General features: G+C 37.0%; 1 protein-coding gene across 4 annotated transcripts in view; it reads left to right on the top strand.

The window, feature by feature from the left end:
* Window positions 1-21,497, top strand: part of LOC5572069 (TGF-beta receptor type-1) — a 237,164-nt gene extending 215,667 nt beyond the window's left edge. For all 4 annotated transcript variants that reach the window (XM_021847886.1, XM_021847885.1, XM_021847888.1 and 1 more), the window contains 3 exons: window positions 19,239-19,472; window positions 19,861-20,384; window positions 20,579-21,497. In XM_021847886.1, the coding sequence (XP_021703578.1) occupies window positions 19,239-19,472; window positions 19,861-20,384; window positions 20,579-20,740 (920 nt within the window). In that variant the 3' untranslated portion in view covers window positions 20,741-21,497. The remainder of the gene's footprint in view (window positions 1-19,238; window positions 19,473-19,860; window positions 20,385-20,578) is intronic.
* The last annotated feature ends 375 nt before the right edge of the window (window positions 21,498-21,872 follow it).

Here is a 21,872-nt window from a genome sequence, read left to right as displayed (position 1 = left end):
TAATTTTTGTATTATTTACAATGTATTAACTTTCATCGATCGAAATGCTTTATTAGAACTGAGGCTATCAGAGAAGATGAAGAAGACTTACTGATCTGCGGGCATGTTAGAGATCATCGATTGCTGTAAGCTCAGCAACATAAACCGTGCAAGATTCCTGAAGTTTTTGGAAGGCGTCAGTGAAATATCTCCTGTAGGAATCGACATTCTGGTACTATGCGTTGAAAATACGTGGAGGGTTGTAGATGGAAGACCTATGTAAGATGACATGTAGTAGAGATAAACTCTCATGAATTTTGACTGAGTATTCAATTTAAGCATTTAAATAAATTGATTTTTTTTTTTTTTTTTTTTTTTTTTTTTTTTTTTATGTTGCTAGCCGTACAGTGAATACTGTTCAAAGCTCTAAACTAGACTTTAGATAGTAAAGAGGACGTAATCCTTCTGAAGCAGTTCACCAGACGTGCACGGAAAGATGGCTTCCAAGAAGACACTGTTGCGATCTGTCTCAGAAGGTTACGGTAGAAGGTGGGAAACGTTCATTTCACACTATCACTTCACTTGATAACTATTAGATTACTTCATAGCACTATTCACTGGTATTGATATCACCATCTTCATTATCAACAGAATTTCTACTAACAACGTCACCATTATCCATATTAATTTTATTATTAACATCACATCTATAACCCAGCCACAACACAATACTACTGCTTCATCATGTTTAAAGTATAAAACTTCTCATTGAAAATAATCACTGTAATAAATAAATCACATCAACACCAATATCATTATCTTCATTAAAATAAAAGTTGGATTCTCGTTTCTTATATCACTAATATTCAAAATATCACAAACTATCATCACTCTAATAATCACAACCTTAGTAGCTTACTACCTTTAACCACACAAAATTATTCGACACAATAACGTCATCTCACTATAATATCACATTATCACTATTTTCTTAGTAACATGATCAAAACCAGCTACGGAATTATTCATATATCTTCTTAACCCGTATAGGCCTGAGTGAAAGAAAAACTACTAAAACTCTCACCGCTCAGCGAATACTTAACGGATTTCAATTATTTTTTGTCAGTATGCTGGCACACATATCTAGTTTTTAAAAGTGACCAGAGAATCTCGGGAATGTTCCCTTGGCCGGAATTATTGTGGTGGATCACTGGGTCAGATCGGGTGACAAGGGTTTTGTGCTTCTGTGCCCCTGGAGGTAGGCAAATTTCAAGTCACAGATAATTTCAAAAATCGGCTATAATGTGGCCACTGTACCAAGGAGTTTTAAGAAAAACGCATCAGCGTAAACCTTCTGATAATCGTTTAAGTTGAATAATTATGTCAACTGCATTTGATTGATCTTACAAATGACCATTTTCGGGTCCCCGGGATGCCTCAAATTTATGATAAAATGCACAATATGTAACTTAACATCTTTGTAAAGCTAATGGGAATGCATTTTAGTGAACTATTATGTTCGAACTATACTTTTAAAGATTTGAAACGGTTCAATACCTAACAAATCTAGAGCCGGTTCTTAAGGACATTAAGCACGAGTGGCCGCATGTAGTACACTTTAAACGGTGCTAAACTATTCATTTATTATGTTAAATATCGGATATTAATGATTTATGCAAATTAAAATGAATGCCATTAGAAATAAACAAAGATAGCTTGACATGTCCCAAAAAATCGCCTTTTTCTACCCGACTTGACCCAGTGACCCACCGCAATAACTCCGGCTACAGGAGTATTCCCGAGTTCCTCCGGCCACTTCTAGAAACTAGACATGTGAGCCAGTAAACAGACAAAAACTTATTTCAATCCGTAAAGTATTCGCTGAGTGGTAAGGGTTTTAGTATCTTTGCTTTCACTCAGGCCTATACGGGTTAAGGTGATCCCGCCGAGGGCTGAAGGCCGTATAATCATGAGAACAATGTCCTGCAACAATGAAGCGCATCGCACAGCAATCACAAGTACAGATTATACTATAATCACTTACACTTACAAAAATTCAACCTCAGCGAATAAACTGTTTTTTTTACCGCGCCGATAATATGTCATTACTAGGATCTGTTATAAGAAGAAATTTGTTCTTTACGTTGTTTGAAAACTCTAACCGACACTATCAGTTTATCAAAATTGTAGTAATCTCTGATAATTTGGTGTTATAAATAATATGTGAATATAATATGTGCTTACCTTTTCAGTGTTGGGGGTGTTAGTGATTAGTTCGTACTCACTTATATCCTAGTATTTTTCTCATGAGTTACTATTCCTATTCACGGTTACGGGTACCTATAAATAGAGATAGCGATTAGTCACACGTTTTTTAATCTGACGGCATTCTTATAGTATATTCAATGCTATAAGGCGGCATCCACAAATTACGTAACGCTCTAGGGGGAGGGGGGAGTAGGCTCAAGCGTTACGGCTCATACAAAAATTTAAAAAATTTCATACAAAAAGCGTTACGGACGGGGGGGAGGGGGTCGAAAATTTTCAATTTTAGCGTTACGTAATAAATGGACGCTGCCTAATGAAAACCCTAATCCTGAAATGACGCTTGTTGACGAGAAGAGAATGATATAATTAGTAAATTAGTAAATAGTGGTATTATTAGTAAAAGAAACGGGTTTAATAAGATTTTGTTGTATCCTTGTACGTCGATGCGTGTTCCTGTTCAGCACGATTTCTTCAATGTTAGGAGGTTTTGATTAAACTGTTACCGGATGAGTGTCTGGAAGCATAAATAAAAAAAACGTATAGAAAAAACAAACAAGGACCGCTTCATCATAGACCACGTAAAGTATCGGTTCTCGGTGATGCTTATCAATAGTGTTCATTAGAAAACACTCTTGATTATTATCACCATTGGCACCACTAGTGTGCATCTTTCTCTTCAGAGTAAAGATACATTTAAGCCCCGAAACCTGACAGCAGTCAAGCTGATCACAAGGTTGTGCCTTTGCCCAGGAATTGGGTTGTTTAGTGATGCTAAATTCACAGTTTTTTGTAGTTAGATCTAAAGAGCACATTTTTCTAAGTGTAACACGGTTTTATTGCCCTCTAATATCTTAATTTTAATATAATAAATGATTAAAAAAGATTTCATTCCGTCGACTCAATGACATTTCAATTTACATAATGACAGTTCGTCCCGAAGTAAAATTTGCCGAGGGGTGATTCAAACGCGATTTCCATACAAAATTCAAACGTGTTTTAAAAATAGTTCCAGGGCACGGAAAATTATGAAACTTTGGATTCTGGCTCAGTTTTTAACGTAGAATCAGAAAATGTAAAAACAGGATACCCCTAAACAAGCCAATTTAAATAATATTTTTTTTTTTTTTTTTTTTTTTTTTTTTTTTTTTTTTTTTTTTTTTTTTTTTTTTTTTTTAATTTATTTAAAAAAAATTTAAATAAACTGAAATTTTCAACATATTTTTAGCTGTGTGGTTTTTCTAAACAATTGTCAATATATTTAACATAAAAATTATAAAGCAAGGGACTTAGACATTAGAGCCTTGGGGAAGACCCATATAGCTAATTCTGGAAGTTGTCAGTTGACCGAGAATGAAGCTCATGTGTTTTTCTGACAACAGATTGTGCAAGAAATTGAATCAAAAGCGTCCTTGATATCCAATAGAACTGAAGCCAATTGCTTGTCCGCAAAGGCTAGTTGAAAGCAACGCTGAATTGAGTACTGGAAAGCATATTGTTTGATTCGACCCATTGGTCGAGTCGCGATAGGATCATTTTTTCCCGCAATTTCTTTAAACATGATAACATGTGATCAGACGCTCGCTTTCCAGGCATAGCTATTACTTTGACCTGTCCCCATTCAGGTGGAAAAACGTTGTGTTCCATGAATATTTTGAACAGTCGAGCAACCGTCTTTTGGCAATATCGGATAGATTTTTAAGGAGATTAAGTTTAATCATATCGCGTCCGGAGAGGAGTTGTTTGATGAAAGAAGAGCCTTAGTGAATGGTCTGTTCAACGCATCGCGTTGAAACTGAGTCTGAACGAAATTGTTTTGGCGAAATTGAATATCCAACGATTGGAATATTCATCACTCTCATTTGAAGATGAGCGGTTTCACATGTTGCGAGCCACTCTCCAAAGCGTCGTTATTGAAGTTTCTCGTGAGAGGCCATCAATGAAACGTCGCCAATAACTACGCTTCTTCGCTTTAAGGTGAAGATGAATCGAAGCCAAACCTCTAATTTTCAAGAGCACAAATCTGGAGAATCGAACATCCGTAGGAGCTGAAAACTTAATCGATTGGTCACTAGCTGGTGATGACCAATCGATTAAGTTTTCAGCTCAAACGGATGTTGGGTTCTCCAGATTTGTGCTCTTGAAAATTTGAGGTTTGGCTTCGATTCATCTGAAGCAAAATTCAAATTATCACTCCAGTCTACCTTTTTGGATTCAATTTGGGTCCCATAACTACTGTGCAAAATTAGAACTATAATTTAATTAACAAACATTTATGTATCTGCCCGAGTAACACATATGTTATAATTGAGGCAGAATAACTCTTATATGACCAAATCTGGTTACATAAGAGAAATTCTGCCTCAATTATAACATGTGTGCTACTAGGGTGGTATTATACTGGCCAAATAAAGATGTTAAAAACATCATATCGTAATTTTCAGATATCTCCTAGAATATCTGATCGATTTGTATGTTTTTTCAGAGTAGCTCCTTATCATGTAATTTTGTGTAGCCTACATTTTATTTCTTTGATAAATTGACGTAAAACAAAATGGCCGCCAAAGCATTTTATATGGAGAATGTTGGTCCCCCAAGGAACATCGGAATATCTTCAAAACCAGATCACCAATGACAGATATCGACATAGATTCTTAAACTAGAAGAGTTTTTTGAGAAAAAATGGTGCAAAAATATCGGGCAACAAAAGAGTTATCAAGGTTTGAATATGTTTATTGCGGTAAAAAATGAAGTTGCCGGTATAGGGGTTAATCAATGTTTATTTATTTATTTATTTTTAGTATCATTCCAAACATTACATTCATTTCTTATATCTAGGTGTTCTGTGTAATTAAACAACACTATCATCCTAATTTACTGAAACAAATTTAAGATTGTATTAACATTTTATTAACAACATATTACATTCCATTTGCCGTAGCAGTTCAGATTTTTTTTTACAGGTGAGTTGATTTCACCTGCATATGAGAAAAAAAAACACGTTCTCAATTTACTTAACCTAACTTAACCTAAATATATAACGCATTAATCGTGGCAATAGAAGATTGTAACGATTTTTGCCTGAAATTATTAATTACAGTCAACTCTCCCTTACTCAATATTGAAGTTGATAATATTGAAGACTATCGAGTTAGGGAGTTATTGAGTTACAGAACACAAAACCAATGCAACTAAGATCCAAGGGACCATCGAATTAGCCATGAAAACCAACTTTACTACGGTTCTCTAACTCGATATCGAGATATGGAATATCGAGTAAGGGAGAGTTAACTGTATATTATTTGACATTTGTTCCAATGTTTCAACATTGGATATTCTATGTAACTCATTGGTACTATACCAGGGAGGAAGCTTCAGAATCATTTTCAAAATGTTATTTTGAATTCTCTGCAGAACTTACTGGTATTACAACAGCTAGTCCATATTGGTACAGCATACGACATGGCCGGCCTGAAAATTTGTTTGAATATCAAAAGCTTGTTCTTAAGACAAAGTTTTTATTTTCTATTAGAGATATTTTACATATTTGTTACGTTTGGCATGAATGCCCTCAATGTGATTTTTGAAAGTTGGAAGCATTAGGAGAAATTTTCCATGAAAAATGAATGATATGAAGAAGAAAAATCCAAACTTTCTTGAAATTGACTACAGATGACACGCAGACTTCGTCCTTTGGCGGAAAGGCCTGTGTCATCCGCAAACAAGGATTTTTGACATCCCTGAGGTAACTCAGGTAAGTCAGATGTGAAAATATTGTATAATATTGGTCCCAAAATGCTGCCTTGAGAAACACTAGCTCTTACAGGAAGTCTTTCAGACCTGGAGATCTGATGTGATAATTAACCTGAAGTGTACGATTTGACAGATAACTTTGAATAACACTGTTCGACAAAAAAAGTCGATATGAATGCACAGAGACCGGACACCCCGGGCTTGAAAGTATAAAAATAAACAAAAATAATGGCGTTTTCAGAATGTTCGTGTCTGCCCCAGGTCATTTTTAAAATATAGGGTGCCGGTGCCATTAGTGGACTACCTAAGCTATAAAATATCATAACAAAATAACGAAAAGCCCTAACAGAGATCTTTTGGCGTCAACAGAAAGATTTCAACCTCTAATATATGGGAAAAATATAAAAAGAGTGATAAAACTATTTTTTTAACATAAAATCGCTTGAGCCACTATTGGTACACGTGTTCCAGTAGTTGCGCTAGTGCTCCAGTAGTAGACGTTCGGGAATGATACAAGGAATTTTAAACAAAATGGTAAATTTTTACATAGGTTTAACATTTTTCCCTTGGAACAGCAATGAATATCTTTCGAATTAAGCATAAAGATCATCTCTAGGGCTTTTCTTCATTTTTATACATCCATTTTAAAAACTGCTTCCAACCGTTGATCCACTACTGGAACACGACGGCTACTATTGGTGCAAGGGAGCCAATTTTTTACGTAAACTTAATTATTTATATGACATTTTGATAAGATAAAAAGCTGAAATTTGACTAATCGACTAAACTAAAGGCGATCTATCCACCAAAAATAGCACATGTCGTTTTTATCGAAAAATGTACGTTTTATTCCATAGTCCAATCTACTGGTACATTACAACCATTGGTACCGGCACCCTACTTGAACTTTTTGCATTTTTTATTAAAAAATCTAATCTGATCAATAACCCTTTCGGGACGAACCAGCACAATTGTGCTGTTCGGCACCCTTGACATCGCATGACTATTTCAGCCAATAAATCATTGTTTTACTAAACTTTTTCGATTTCGATTATTGAATTATCATTGATACTTGTAATCAAGCACAACAGCTTTTGTTTACATCGTGTTTAGAAAACACCAGCTCAGGGTAAACAAAAAGTAAACAAACACCGTAAGAATTGAAAAAGTTTTATCTGTCGCAACTTTTCAACTATTCGTTATTTCTAGGTATGCACAGATACGAATCGAGAGTGAAAGAGTCATTCTTTGAAATGGTGAAGACCAAATGAGAATTGATTCACACAGCAAATATTTCTGGAGGGACAAAGTGGGACCAGCACAATTGTGCTGGTGCCGGCACTTACCCGGTCGATGTTCGTTGTAGACTACCAATTTTCATTTTCAGTATTTTGATCGAATTAAGTGGCCGAATCTGGTTCTAATGTCCACAATAGTGCATAATATTGCATTAAAACATGAATGAGTGATTTCATACGAATCATAAGGATGATGTACCGTTCGAAAACTATGTAACAGAAGCTCATAGCTTTGGTTTAAAAACTTTTATTTTTTATACGTCCATATTTGAAATAGATTGGGAATCACATTTAATGTTTTAAATCTCCTTTAGCAAAGTTTAAGACAAAGTAAAAGTTTAGGGGAACGTTCAAAAACTACGTCATTCATTTAGGGGAGTAGAGGTGTATGAAAGTGCGACAGTGCATGTGGGCAAAAGCATGATGGTGGACACTGGACATGGGGAGGATTTAGATTGACTTAAAAACAATGGACGTAATTTTTGAATTTCCCCTTGCTTTGATAATCGATCAATACCATGTTGACGCGATAATCCATTTTGGTGTTCTACAATGTATGCCGGTTCAATTTCTGCCATAATATTTATGAAATTTGACAACTGAAGCTGAAACCCTTTACTTACTATTTGCTTCCGAACCACAGAGTCCTTTAAATGGCATACTATTGATGTATGCAGCCCATGCTAGTCTTTTTTTCTTCTTTTTCTTGGCATAACATCCTCACTGGGACAGAGCCTGCTTCTCAGCTTAGTGTTCAATGAGCACTTCCATAGTTATTACCTGAAAGCTTCCATTGCCAAAGTTGCCATTTTCACATTCGTATATTATGTGGCAAGTATGACAAAACTCTATGCCCAGGGAAGTCAAAGAAATTTCCATTACGAAATGATCCTGGACTGACCGGGTATCGAACCCAGACACCTTCAGCATGGCTTTGCTTTTTAGTCGTGGACTCTAACCACTCGGCTAAGGAAGGCCCCTGCTGGTATTACTCGCAAATATGTTGTTTATGATGTATGAAATGCGTTTGAAATAGTCTACTTAACTATTAAACAATGTATGAAGTTATGAAGTCTAGATTATCCGCTCATATAAAAATATCGTTTCATTCCTTTTACGTTTAAAAATATATTGTCTAAATCTGGAATTTTGAGACTTAGATAAGCTGATATATTAAAAATAAAAATCTGTACTTTATTGCCGTGCGAATAGGTTCAATTGCCGCTGCAGTATTTTTTTTCGTCAGATACGTATTACGATTGTGCCATTTGGCGTTCCATGCTAGTCCGATGATTAGTGTGATGCTTCCTTTAAAGGCCATAATCGTACATAATGCTTTCCAGGAAACTTTCCACGGTAGGATTGACAGCTAAAAATGTACATGCAACCGAAACGAAAGGGAAAACAAAACTTACGAGTATGGTCGAGCTTTACATTTTCCTTAGTAATCTAACGGTCTCACCGATTGCGAAACTTTAAAAGCTCATGGAAAATCAAAAAGTCTACTGTTTGCAGCTGTCTTCTGTATTGTCTTATTAGAATGATTGTCAGTGTCTGTATTTTCAAATCTGGAAGTTTCCAAATATTTAAATACATTAAAAAAATTGATTGTTCTATGTAATTTTAAAATTAGCTGGAATATGCATGTAATAATTTCAAAAATTAAATTCATTCTTTAATATGGTTGTTGACCTGATTTTGTCAATCATTTTTAAATGGGTTTTTGAATTCCCTGTTATATGTAAGTTATCCGTCATAGTTCTTTCAATCCTACACACTACTAAAAACTAATACAGTACTGACCCGATTTTGTCTGCCCCCATTTTGTCAGCTTTTTGACCCGATTTTGTCAGCCTATCTTGAATATATCCAAAAATTGTCTTCGTCATGTAGTATCCGTTTACATTAATACTGATGACGATATTCGATGTCATGGGCGTAGCCAGAGGGGGCAATGACAATCCTCTTTCCCTTTGTACAAAAGAACAATTTTACTATGAGAATTATTCTTGTGTTTGAATTCTTCAAAGATTGTCTCCAGCACTCGTATTTATGCAGTAGTTACGTCATGGTAGATTATAAAACTTGAAAAGTCTACCAAACAGCAGACTTTTTGAAAACATCTTGCCAGACATTGTTCGAAGGTTTTATCAACAGTCCGCAATGGAGATATGCACAGCTGAGTAGTCGACAAACGAATTACATACATTCTCGAGTATCAGTAAATCGTGCTTCGTTACTTGGCAACCTGGCAATTATTTGTTAAAAATGAAAAACCGAGAAACACAGCCGAGTTCATGAAAAAGAAATTTGGTATGTAGGTTCATTCATGAATTCCTCTAAACATTTTTCTAAAGGTTAAGATGCATCGAAGCCAAACCTCGAATTTTCAAGAGCACATATCTAGAGAACCAGGTAACCGTTTGTACTGGAAATTTAACTCATTGGTCACATTTTGTTACATTCTTTCAGGTTTTTTTTTTAAAGTAATATCTCGAAGATTTCCTTTAAACTTTGCTCCTAATGTTTTATTGGTTTTCTGCCTTGAATAACTCTATAAGCTCTTGAAAGTATCCCTTCAAAACTACATTTTGATTAAATTTGCTCACAGTATTCTTAACGTAGTTTGGCCTAGGGCTCATCAATAGTTTCAAATAACTCCTCTTAAAACTGTCTTAGATATTCCGTCAGAAATTCCTCTAATTTCACTTCTATTTTTTTTGCAAAATTGCTACGATTATGAAGGATTCTTACTGGAATCATCTTACGAGATTTTTCATTGATTCGACCAGGAATTTCATGAAGATCTTTTTCAAGCATTTAATCATCCCATAGGTATGGAAACAATTTCAGATATTTATTCACGACTTTATCGAATGTCATTTATGACCTCTAAGAACACAAAAAAATCGCAAACTAAAGAGAGCTTCTTAAAATATTATTTTTTAATTTTCATACTGGAAACATTTTTTTTACAACAATTCCAGGTCAAATTCTTGATAAAACTTTTAAAACAATTCTATAAAAACTCTCAAAACAGTTCTGGATGAATTTAAAAGTGTTTTAAAATTTACTTAAAAATCTCCAGTTGAAATATTCTATGAATTATACTTAAAGGAATTGCAAGAAGAGCTTCGAGGCAATTACTGATGCCATTTTAAAAGAAATTCTGGGAAAAAACCTAAAGAAATTTTCGATTGATTTTTCTTGCTTAGATAATTCAACGGTTAGGTAGAACATAGATTCAGATTGATGCCGGTTGTCTTACAGGCCAGAGCAAAATTGCCGATCAAAGGGATCCTTTGGTGTGAAATTTGAGAATGAAATTGTGAGGGCCGCTTTTCTCCCCCTGATAAACAAAAAAAAAACCTGACTACGCCCATGTCCCTCGCCCCCTTTAAAAGCTAGGTCGTAAACGTTAAAATTTGAAAAACAGAAACAAAATATTTGTCCCGATTTTGTCAGGTTCCCCATTTTGTAAGCCTAAAATTCATCTGGGGCTGACAAAATCGGGTCTCTACTGTATTACAATGACTTGAATTCCATTTTAAGAAACTAGACTCGATGTAAAAAAATAAAATAAAGTAAATTTGATATTGGGAGCCAGATAGCCATACGGTATACACGCAGATACTAAGCAAGATCATGCTGAGGGTCGTAGGTTAGAGTCTATTTTCTCGACTTCCCTGAGCGTAGAGTATGATCGTACCTGTCACACGATATACACATGCAACATTGGTCGATTGACAAAGAGAGCTGTTAGTTAATATCTGTGGAAGTGCTCATGAGAAGTTGAGAAGCAGGCTTCTTTAGCGTCAGAAAGAAGAAGAAGAATGGTAATTATTTGCACTTAAAAACGTCCAAGCTGTTGGGCACATATGACGTAAATTTACATGAATTTTTAGGAAAGCTGCTTACGCAGACTGAATATTTTGACGTTTCCATTTTAGCTCTAGGAATAAAATGAATGATTCCACTTATTTAAAATAACTTAGTTCCATGTTACCAACCTTAACAAAAACATCGTTCAAGCATCATTTGAAGGAGGGCTATGTGATTTCAAAAGTGATAGTGTATATGTTAGGTAAAGTGAGTGAAAGAGGTTGGAGGGAGTCTCTACAAAAATAATTTAATTTTCGAGTCTAGTACACGACTCTGACAACGGCCTTATAGTGGAGGTCGAATTATGCGTAACTGTCAAAGGATACAAACTGTAGTGGAATAAAATGATATAGTTCTCAATTCGGTTTTCATTTATTTATAGGTATTCCACTTAACAATTCGAAGGTTTATTATAATTTTCAATTTTAATTTGCATTGCATAATTATTTTTGAGGAAAAATCCCACATAATTTAGGAGGATATAAACAAACATAGCAAAACAAAGACGATTTGTTTGAGCCAATTAGTTTTCAAGTTATTCACACATGTATGGTTACCCATTTTTATATGACGTAGATTAGTTCTTGAATAATCTCGATAAACGTCATCGTCACGTGATGCTTTGAATCTTAGAGAGAATATGAAGTATTTTTATCTTTCGTACATTGTTCTCGTTCCATTTATAAAAAAAATCATATTAATTAAAGTACATTATTTTTTTAAATTTCAATGTGCATTAAAAAACATAATTATTTCTGGATTTTTGGGTCACCCTATCTCACGAATGAGCACCCTAATGACGAAATAAAAAAATACGGGTCCAAAATGTTTTAAAAAGGCATGACTTGAACAACTTTCTGAAAAAATAAAAAAAAAAAATTTTTTTTCGAACATCGACCGCCTTGGGGACGGACCAGCACAATTGTGCTGGTCTGAATTTGACCCTAAAAAGTTCATGGAGTGATAGAATAGCCAAAATAAGGAATGTTTTGTTCTACGAGATGATGAGTTTATAAGGTAAATTTTGAAATAATCACTCAAATATGGTCCGTCCCGAAAGGGATAAACCGACACAGTGTTTTATATTCAGGACAGCGGAATTCATGTGCCATATAATGTTTAAAACGTTAAGTCCAATATGAAGAGTTGTAATAAGATTTGCAGGAAGCCCTCCCCCTTTTTTTGCACCCTCCCCATTTTTAAAGTATCGCAAATGATGCAATATTTGATATACAGGGGGTTGTCAAAATAACTGGGACAGGCAAAAATTGGGCCAACTTTGGAATGCTGTAACTTTGACAAAAATTGACCGATTTCAATTCTTTAAGAAGTAATGGACGGGTCAACTAATCTAGTTTTGAGGTGAATCCACGGAGATGAACTATGACCACCGGATACCGGTGATAATCCGGATTTCCGGAAGCATGTCTTATGCAGTAAAATTATGACATGTTTTTAGCAAAGGTCTCGGCTAAAAATTCAAAATTTTATTACACATGAAGATAGAAGATCAAATTCTGAAGCGATTGGTGCGCCAAGTATTAAGATCGATCCAGAAACAACCAAGATATGGCCATTTCCCCGGAATCGGTGCCGGTAGTGGATCCGAATTGGGATCAAACAATTTATTCACTCAAAATATGTCGCGCAATATTGTTTTCTCCCTAGCTTATCATAAAATACCCTATTATAAATTGAGAAAGAGTCTTGTACAGATTTGGCCACTCATGGCGCCGCCAAGTGCCCCGGGGGAACCTTGCATAGGGGACATTTCGATTTCGACACCAAAGCATATAATGCGACGGCTCATTCTTCATGTCTTGTCGTAAATAGGGCAACTGTAGACTCAAAACGGATAGTTGACTACAGTGACTACTTCCGGGACCACCGGATGTCCCCGAGGGAACCTGTAATAAGGGACAATTGAAATTGAACTCCAATACATATCGTGCGACGGTTCATTTTTTATGTCTCGTGCTAAATAGGGCTAATGTAGACCTAAAATGGATAATTGACTACAGTGGCCACTTTTGGGACCACCGGAATTTCCCGGAGGAACCTGTCATTGGGGACATTTCTGTTCTTACACCAAAACATATCATGCGACGGCTCTTTCTTCATGCCTTGTCGTAAATAAAGTAACTGTAGACTCAAAATGGGAATTTATTTGAATTGGCCACTTTTGGGACCACCGGGTGTCTCCTAGGGAACCTATGATCGGGGACAATTGGAATTGAGCTCCAATACTCATCGTGCAACGGCTCATTCTTCATGTCTAGTCATGAATAGATCAACTTTAGACCGAAAATGGATATTTAACTAGAATGACCACTTTGGGGACCTCCTATAGTTCCCTAAGGAACCTATCATTGGGGACATTTCGATTTTTACACCAAAACATATCATGCGACAGTTCGTTCTTCATGTCTTGTCGTAAATAGGGCAACTGTAGACTCAATGTGTATATTTAAATATTGTGGCCACTTTTGAGACCACCGGATGTTCCAGAGGGAACCTGTAATTAGGAAAAATTGAAATTGAACTCCAATACATATCGTGCGACGGTTCATTTTTCATGTCTCGTGCTAAATAGGGCTAATGTAGACCTAAAATGGATAATTGACTACAGTGGCCACTTTTGGGACCACCGGAATTTCCCGGAGGAACCTGTCATTGGGGACATTTCTGTTCTTACACCAAAACATATCATGCGACGGCTCTTTCTTCATGCCTTGTCGTAAATAAAGTAACTGTAGACTCAAAATGGGAATTTATTTGAATTGGCCACTTTTGGGACCACCGGGTGTCTCCTAGGGAAGGGTCACAAAAGTGGCCACTGTAGTCAAATATCCACTTTAGGTCTACAATAGCCCTATTTAGCACAAGACATGAAAAATTAGCCATCGCACGATGTGTATTGGAGTTCAATTTCAATTGTCCCTAATTACAGGTTCCCTCTGGAACATCCGGTGGTCCCGGAAGTAGTCACTGTAGTCAACTATCCGTTTTGAGTCTACAGTTGCCCTATTTACGACAAGACATGAAGAATGAGCCGTCGCATAATATGCTTTGGTGTCGAAATCGAAATGTCCCCTATGCAAGGTTCCCCCGGGGCACTTGGCGGTGCCATGAGTGGCCAAATCTGTACAAGACTCTTTCTCAATTTATAATAGGGTATTTTATGATAAGCTAGGGAGAAAACAATATTGCGCGACATATTTTGAGTGAATAAATTGTTTGATCCCAATTCGGATCCACTACCGGCACCGATTCCGGGGAAATGGCCATATCTTGGTTGTTTCTGGATCGATCTTAATACTTGGCGCACCAATCGCTTTAGAATTTGATCTTCTATCTCCATGTGTAGTAAGATTTTGAATTTTTAGCCGAGACCTTTACTAAAAACATGTCATAATTTTACTGCATAAGACATGCTTCCGGAAATCCGGATTATCACCGGTATCCGGTGGTCATAGTTCATCTTCGTTTCATCTCCGTGGATTCACCTCAAAACTAGATTAGTTGACCCGTCCATTACTTCTTAAAGAATTGAAATCGGTCAATTTTTGTCAAAGTTACAGCATTCCAAAGTTGGCCCAATTTTTGCCTGTCCCAGTTATTTTGACAACCCCCTGTATATCAAATATTCCATCATTTGCGATACTTTAAAAATGGGGAGTGTGCAAAAAAAGGGGGAGGGCTTCCTGCAAATCTTATTACAACTCTTCATATTGGACTTAACGTTTTAAACATTATATGGCACATGAATTCCGCTGTCCTGAATATAAAACACTGTGTCGGTTTATTGATTAGATTAGATTTTTAAATAAAAAATGCAAAAAGTTCAAGTATAGTTTAAAAATGACCTGGGACAGACACGAACATTCTGAAAACGCCATTATTTTTGTTTATTTGTATACTTTCAAGCCCGGGTTGTCCGGTCTCTGTGCATTCAGATCGACTTTTTTTGTCGAACAGTGTAATTCTAACAATGTATGTTGGAGAATTTAAGTTTTTTGATTTTACGATCAAACCTTTATGTCAAACACTGTCGAATGCTTGCTCTATGTCTAGAAGAGCAAGACCAGTAAAATAGCCTTCAGATCTGTTGGAACGAATCAAATTTGTTACACGTAAAAGTTGATAAGTGGCCGAATGTCCATCGCAGAATCCGAACTGTTCATTGGCAAAAATTGAATTTTCGTTGATGTGGGCCATCATTCTGTTCAAAATAACCTTTTCAAAAAGTTTACTGATGGAGGAAAGCAAGCTGATTGGACGATAGCTTGAAGCTTCTGCAGGATTTATGTCTGGTTTTAAAATTGGTACAACCTTAGCATTTTTCCATTTGTCAGGAAAATATGCTAATTCAAAACATTTGTTAAATATATCAACTAAGAATGATAAGCTACTTTCTAGAAGTTTCTTGATGAGGATGTAGAAAATTCCATCATCGCCAGGAGTTTTCATAATTTTGATTTTTTTAATAATACTCCTCACTTCTTCCAAATCATTCTCCCAGGAATTTTCGGAAACGTTCTCTTGATTGAGAATATTTTCGAAGTCCTGAGTAACTTGATTTTCAATCGGACTTGTATTGCGGTTATTTTGAAAATTTTCCGTTCTGCGGTAGCCGCCTAGTTCTACCGGAGCTGTCAAAGTTCTACGCAGGCTTGAAAATCATTGTATCATTGAACGAAACCACCTAATCAAAGTAGATCATCATATTGCGAGTCAATTTTCGCATGTCAGTTTGGAACAAATTAACTAGCTGCCCAGTGCATTGAAAAGGCAAATAGACAGTTATGAAAGTATATTTACCAAGCTGTGTTTCAACAGAAACACCTAAAGTTTCAAACAATTTTGGTTTCAAATGACGAAAACAGTTGATGTTTTATACGCCTATTTTTTTTCCTTTCCTGCGTCCAATTAACTTGAACTATTGTGTATTACTGTATGTATAGTACATACATTATCCAGTGACATGTATGTCACTAAATGATCTATGTACTTCTGAGCTCGTGAACACCTTATTATTGAGAAATAATTATCCTAAGCTGCAGTGTGAGAATTCCCCCAGTCTGGTGCAATTAGCTTAATAAAGCCTATAACATTGCTGGGGGTTGCGATCCTTATATCGGCAGGCTCTAAGAAGGGCTTACCAAATATCCTGGACCTACGATGGATTTGTGCACTGCAATAGCAGATGAGGTGTTCTGATGTTTCTCGCTCATCGTCACAGAAGCGACAGTTGGAGTTTTGAACAACACCGATCTTTTGTGAATGGTATCTGCTGGGGCAGTGTACTGTTATTAAACCAGTGTATAAACTGAGATCCCTTTTGCTGAGACCTAATAGTTGTTGGGTTTTCTTTGGGTTTATATTTACAAGCCTTTTTGACTGACTTGTATTAGGAGATGCATCCCAGTTTGATGAGGTCTGGCTAACCAGCCAGTTGTTCAGTTCCATTTTTAAGAAACTTATACGGAGCATCCGATGCAATGTTTGTCGTGGGACAAAGAGTTTATCGGATGTTGTTACAAGTAGCGATCAACTTGAATCATGGCGCATTCGCGTAGTTTGTTGTGATATCTTAACGACAAAAGGTTAATCGTTGTTGCTATGATCGCACGACAAAGAACAACCGCGATGCATCGTGGATTTTGTCATGATCATTAGATTTCCATCCTTGCCTATGAATGATGATTGCAACTCCCCCACATGCCCCATCAAGTCGATCATTACGATAAACAAAAAAGTAAGGATCGTTTTTAGTTTGGATCCAGGTTTTAAATATGTATCAGTAATAACTGCTATATGCATGTTATTGACTGTAAGAAATTTAAACAGCTCGTCTTCTTTACCATTCAAAGAACGAACATTCCAATTTAAAATATTTAAATTATTATTTATTGGATCCATTAGAAAATATCCAATAACAATTTTATTAGTAAATTTTACACCAACTTGGACTGCTTCAGTCATAGTGGTGGCTTTGAACATTGCATCAATCATTAGATTCAATTGTTCAGTTAGAAAATTAAAATCAGAGGCAGACATATCACTTGAAGTGGGTATATTATCTGATGATTTTCCGTTAGAATTTTCGGTAGACGAAGAGGCGGAGTAGAAGTTTCCTGTGACGGCAGGGTTTTTTTTTCATTTGAATTGAAACAATTAGAATGGGTATTCATAGTATAAATAGGGGTGGAGTTCAAATTACCTGGTACGATATCGGCAAAGGATTTTCCTTGGGTAGATACATTCGAAATTAAAAGATTCGAACGGCTACCCGACGGAATAACATGTTTTTGAATGAGCATGATTATAATCCACCTGATGGGTATGATTCCTATTCAAGCGATCGTTAACTGAAAAATGGGCATTATTCGATACTCTACCGGGGAAATTCCGGAAACGACCGTTATCATAACGGATATTATCGTTCATCTGCCTAGCACGAGCCTTGAGGACTCGCCTACGCGATGGACAAGCCCAAAAATTTGACTTATGATTGCCCCGCAATTTGCGCATATGAACTTATCGGTATCTTCATTCACAGGACAGTCGTCCTTAGCGTGAAAAGAACCTCCGCAAATCATGCATTTAGCATCCATGCGGAACATTTTTGTAGCGTGATCCCACTTTTGACACCGACGGCACTGAGGTTTCTGGAAATGTCCCCATGTCACACGGACATCGAATATAAGTCTAGCATTTTCTAAAGCTCTAATATTATTTAGATTTTTTTGTTAAAGTGAACTAAATAATATTCTTGAGAAAGCCCTTTCCGAACAATGCCAGATTGGGTTCGTATTCCGGAGAAACGTCCTTTCTTCCATTCTTGCCACGTTTAGTGGCTCACTTTTTTGTTTGTAGTTGCACCCATGTTTAGTGAATAAACGAAAGAAGACGAGACCTTCTAAGAGGTTTTTTTTCCAAGACGGTGTCCAAGAAGGATTACCACCGCTAGCTTTCGCCAACGGGTCCAACGAAAAATCGAAGGCACGGGTCCAAACAAGGATCATAAAGGGATCAATAGTAGAAAAAATAGTACTGAAAAGTACCGTTTTTAATTTTAGCACTGAAAAGTACTGTTTTATTGCTTTAGGTAGTTAAAAAAAAAACTTCCAAGAGCAGAGAGAATTCGTGTACGCACAGCACGAAGGTACGATGCGCACTGGGAATCAAAGTTCATTTGCATTTAAGCATCGGATTGCAATGCGGTCACCGGCAATGTTTTTCATCGTTAACATACCTATCGATTTTACTTTCCACAAGTGAGTTTTCTTATAGTAAATTCTATAGATACTTGGAGAGGTTGGCGCTAAATTATACTTAATTTTAATTATGAATCGTGGTTTACGGCTAACCAGCCGAGTGGAAGTTTAAAAACTACCGACAAGTTAAACATTACATATACTTTGCAATTGGATTAAATGGACAAATTGATGTGAAGTTTTGCGAAAAAGTTACACGTCTTCTCAGTGAGAATCGAACTCACGACTCCCTGATCTCTAGTTAGGCGCGTAAATTATAGTTTCCCGAGAAATTATATTTTACATGTAATAGTGTAGTGCCCCACTGGCATACTTGCTCCATAGTGCTGAAAAATACCCTTCTTTTGATGATATTTGAAAAGCTTAAAAATTAATAATTTTAGAACTACTTTTTATTTCAAAATGACACGATACTTTTGAAAAAATGAGAAGCTCACATCATGATGTTAAATCGGTGGGTTTGATAAGCTTTGGATAAAATGAGATAACCAGTTTGTGGTTACGTCGACGCTACAAATAATTGTTCTAGTCCAGTTTGTGGCCAAAATAGTCCCCGAATCGTGGATTTTTTTATCAGGGAAATACTATTCTCGCAATGTCAAATAGCACTCTTCTCCGAATCGCCATAATTTAATAAGTGTCCTCAGTACTATCACTAGCCTATCCAGCTTAGCATTAGTGTCCAAGCTGTCATACAAAAACTCATACCGCATTTCACTTTGATCCGTATTAATAACGTTCTTTTCTATGTTTGCTTTTCCACGTCCTCTCCCACTATTAGCCGGACTGCCGCTGTTGGTGCAGAGATCGATTGCCCGTCAGATTCAGCTGGTCGAGGTCATCGGCAAGGGTCGCTTCGGTGAGGTCTGGCGTGGCAAATGGCGCGGCGAAAACGTGGCCGTCAAGATTTTCTCCAGCCGCGAGGAGTGCTCCTGGTTCCGGGAGGCGGAAATCTACCAGACGGTTATGCTGCGACACGAGAACATACTCGGATTTATTGCTGCCGATAATAAAGGTGAGTGAGGGTTCGGGTGGCCCATAATTATCAAACTACAAACATCTTGAGTTACAGTTGCCCAAATTTGTTCATTTAGACCACCAGAAGGTACTGTGAAAATTTGCGAAGAATACGTTGACTGTGAAGCGGGGTGTTCTCAACGAGTTTCAAGATTGCATGTAGAAAAACAACCGGAAACATGGAAAAAATGAATTCAATTACATTTTCGACCACAGGCGCTGTAGTCGATGATTTATATTCATCATTGATTTGAAGATTCCTCAACCAATAGATAAACTTAAGATTATTACAGTTTGATTTTTTCATACAAAAATAGGCCACCTTAGTAAGTGTGGTTGGGGATAGAGGATTTGTCAATAATTTCTTTTGATTGTTTCCCATCTAGATAATGGCACGTGGACTCAGCTGTGGTTGGTGACGGATTACCACGAGAATGGATCGTTGTTCGATTTCCTCACTTCACGCAGCATCGACACTAAGACGATGGTCGAGATGGCCTATTCGATTGCCACCGGTTTGGCCCACCTGCACATGGATATCGTAGGCTCTCAGGGAAAACCAGCAATTGCCCATCGGGATCTGAAATCGAAGAACATTTTGGTGAAATCGAACCTCACGTGCTGCATTGGAGATCTGGGATTGGCGGTGCGTCACAACGTGGCAACCGATACGGTGGATATACCGTCCACACACCGAGTCGGAACGAAACGCTACATGGCTCCGGAAGTGCTGGACGAGACGATCAACGTGAACCAGTTTGACTCGTTCAAGCGGGCCGATGTGTACGCATTTGGATTGGTCCTATGGGAGATTGCCCGGAGATGTAATGTGGGTGGCATCTACGACGAGTATCAGCTGCCTTTCTACGATGTAGTACAGCCGGATCCAACGATCGAGGAGATGAGAAAAGTAAGTTGGAATTGTTCTGGGGTCAATATGCCCTCAGAGTATTTTGAATAGCGGTAACTTTTTGTCAAACTTTTCATGCAATAATAAGTTTTTTTTAATTATGCTTCAAAATATCTTGTAATATAGTTTTTTTTAGTAATTTTCGAATGCAGAATGGTTTAGATCAGCATTCTAACATTCTTGATCGCCTACAGGTTGTCTGCACCGATCGGCAACGGCCGAGCATACCGAACCGGTGGATCGCGTCCGACACGCTCCATTCGATCTCCAAGGTGATGAAGGAATGCTGGTACCAGAATCCGGCAGCCCGCCTAACCGCACTCAGGATCAAGAAAACGCTGGCCAACATTCGCTAGAGGTGGGCCACCCGGGGAGATTCCTCGTCGTGGGTCTAAAAGCTAACTATTTCTACTATTGTAACAACAATAAGAAACCAGATGTACTATTACTACTGCTACTACTACTACCACTACATAATGTACTACTGCAACGGCTTTTAGATAAAAGGCGGAAGTTTGTGTGGGGAACTTCCCGAGGTGTGAACAACCAGATGAACTCTCGATTTAGGAATTAACACAAACACATACACAGTCGTACACTTTTTATAGGCTACTAAGGATGATCTTTTAAAAGGATTTGCACGAATGATGATGGCTCTACAGGAGATAGAGCCTTTATTCGAGTTAATGGGTGAGAGAGATAGAAAGAAAGTGGATGAGTGTGATAAAATCATCTGGTTGCATAAGTTTACAGTTTATTGTAAATGTATGGAAGGGAACGTGGGTGGATCTTTTGCAAGCCAAGAGAGAGCCACAAACCAGCTACATATAGGGTAACAAAAAAGGGGTAACGAAACTAGAAAGTAGACGTGAGATGATAATCTGATTATTCGAGTCGAGGAGTGTAGTAGGTTATATATAAGCCCAAATGTTTGGGTCACCCTGTCCGTACGTACTATCAATCCATGTTTTGTGGTTAGATTTTATTTCTAATGTAATCATAGGAAAACTGGTTAACCGGAAATATGTTGAATATGATTAATTTTCTATTGCGAATGATGCAGGCGAAGATAGTAATATATTATTATTTATGTTTGTCAAACATTATTTATCACCTGATTGCATTTCTTTCCAGTTGGCTAGGTGCCACCCCGATGTAAAATTATGTAGCAAAAAATACTTTTCTAGCGTTTTAGGAACAGGTGACTTGTTTGTTCAATCGTTCTTGGATCCATAACGTCGACCTATAGCCTTAGCTCTGAAGTATTATTCAGATTGCACTATTTGATGTAGTGACTCCATTGTCGTTGTTAAAGGCGTAGCCAGGGTTTTTATCTGATCAATTAGAGGTCTGAGATCAACTTGAGTTTATTATGGATTATGCAAGGATATAATATCTACATAAATACTCTCAAGGTAAAACTCCCGGTGACATTTCTCACCAAGTTTCTCCACACATTTCTATGGAAGTTTTACTAAAGAGACATTT

The sequence above is a fragment of the Aedes aegypti genome, chromosome 2 (genome assembly GCF_002204515.2).
Source record: "Aedes aegypti strain LVP_AGWG chromosome 2, AaegL5.0 Primary Assembly, whole genome shotgun sequence".
Classification (NCBI taxonomy): domain Eukaryota; kingdom Metazoa; phylum Arthropoda; class Insecta; order Diptera; family Culicidae; genus Aedes; species Aedes aegypti.
The sequence above is the reverse complement of the archived record's forward strand: the minus strand, read 5'-3'. Positions and strand labels throughout refer to the sequence as shown.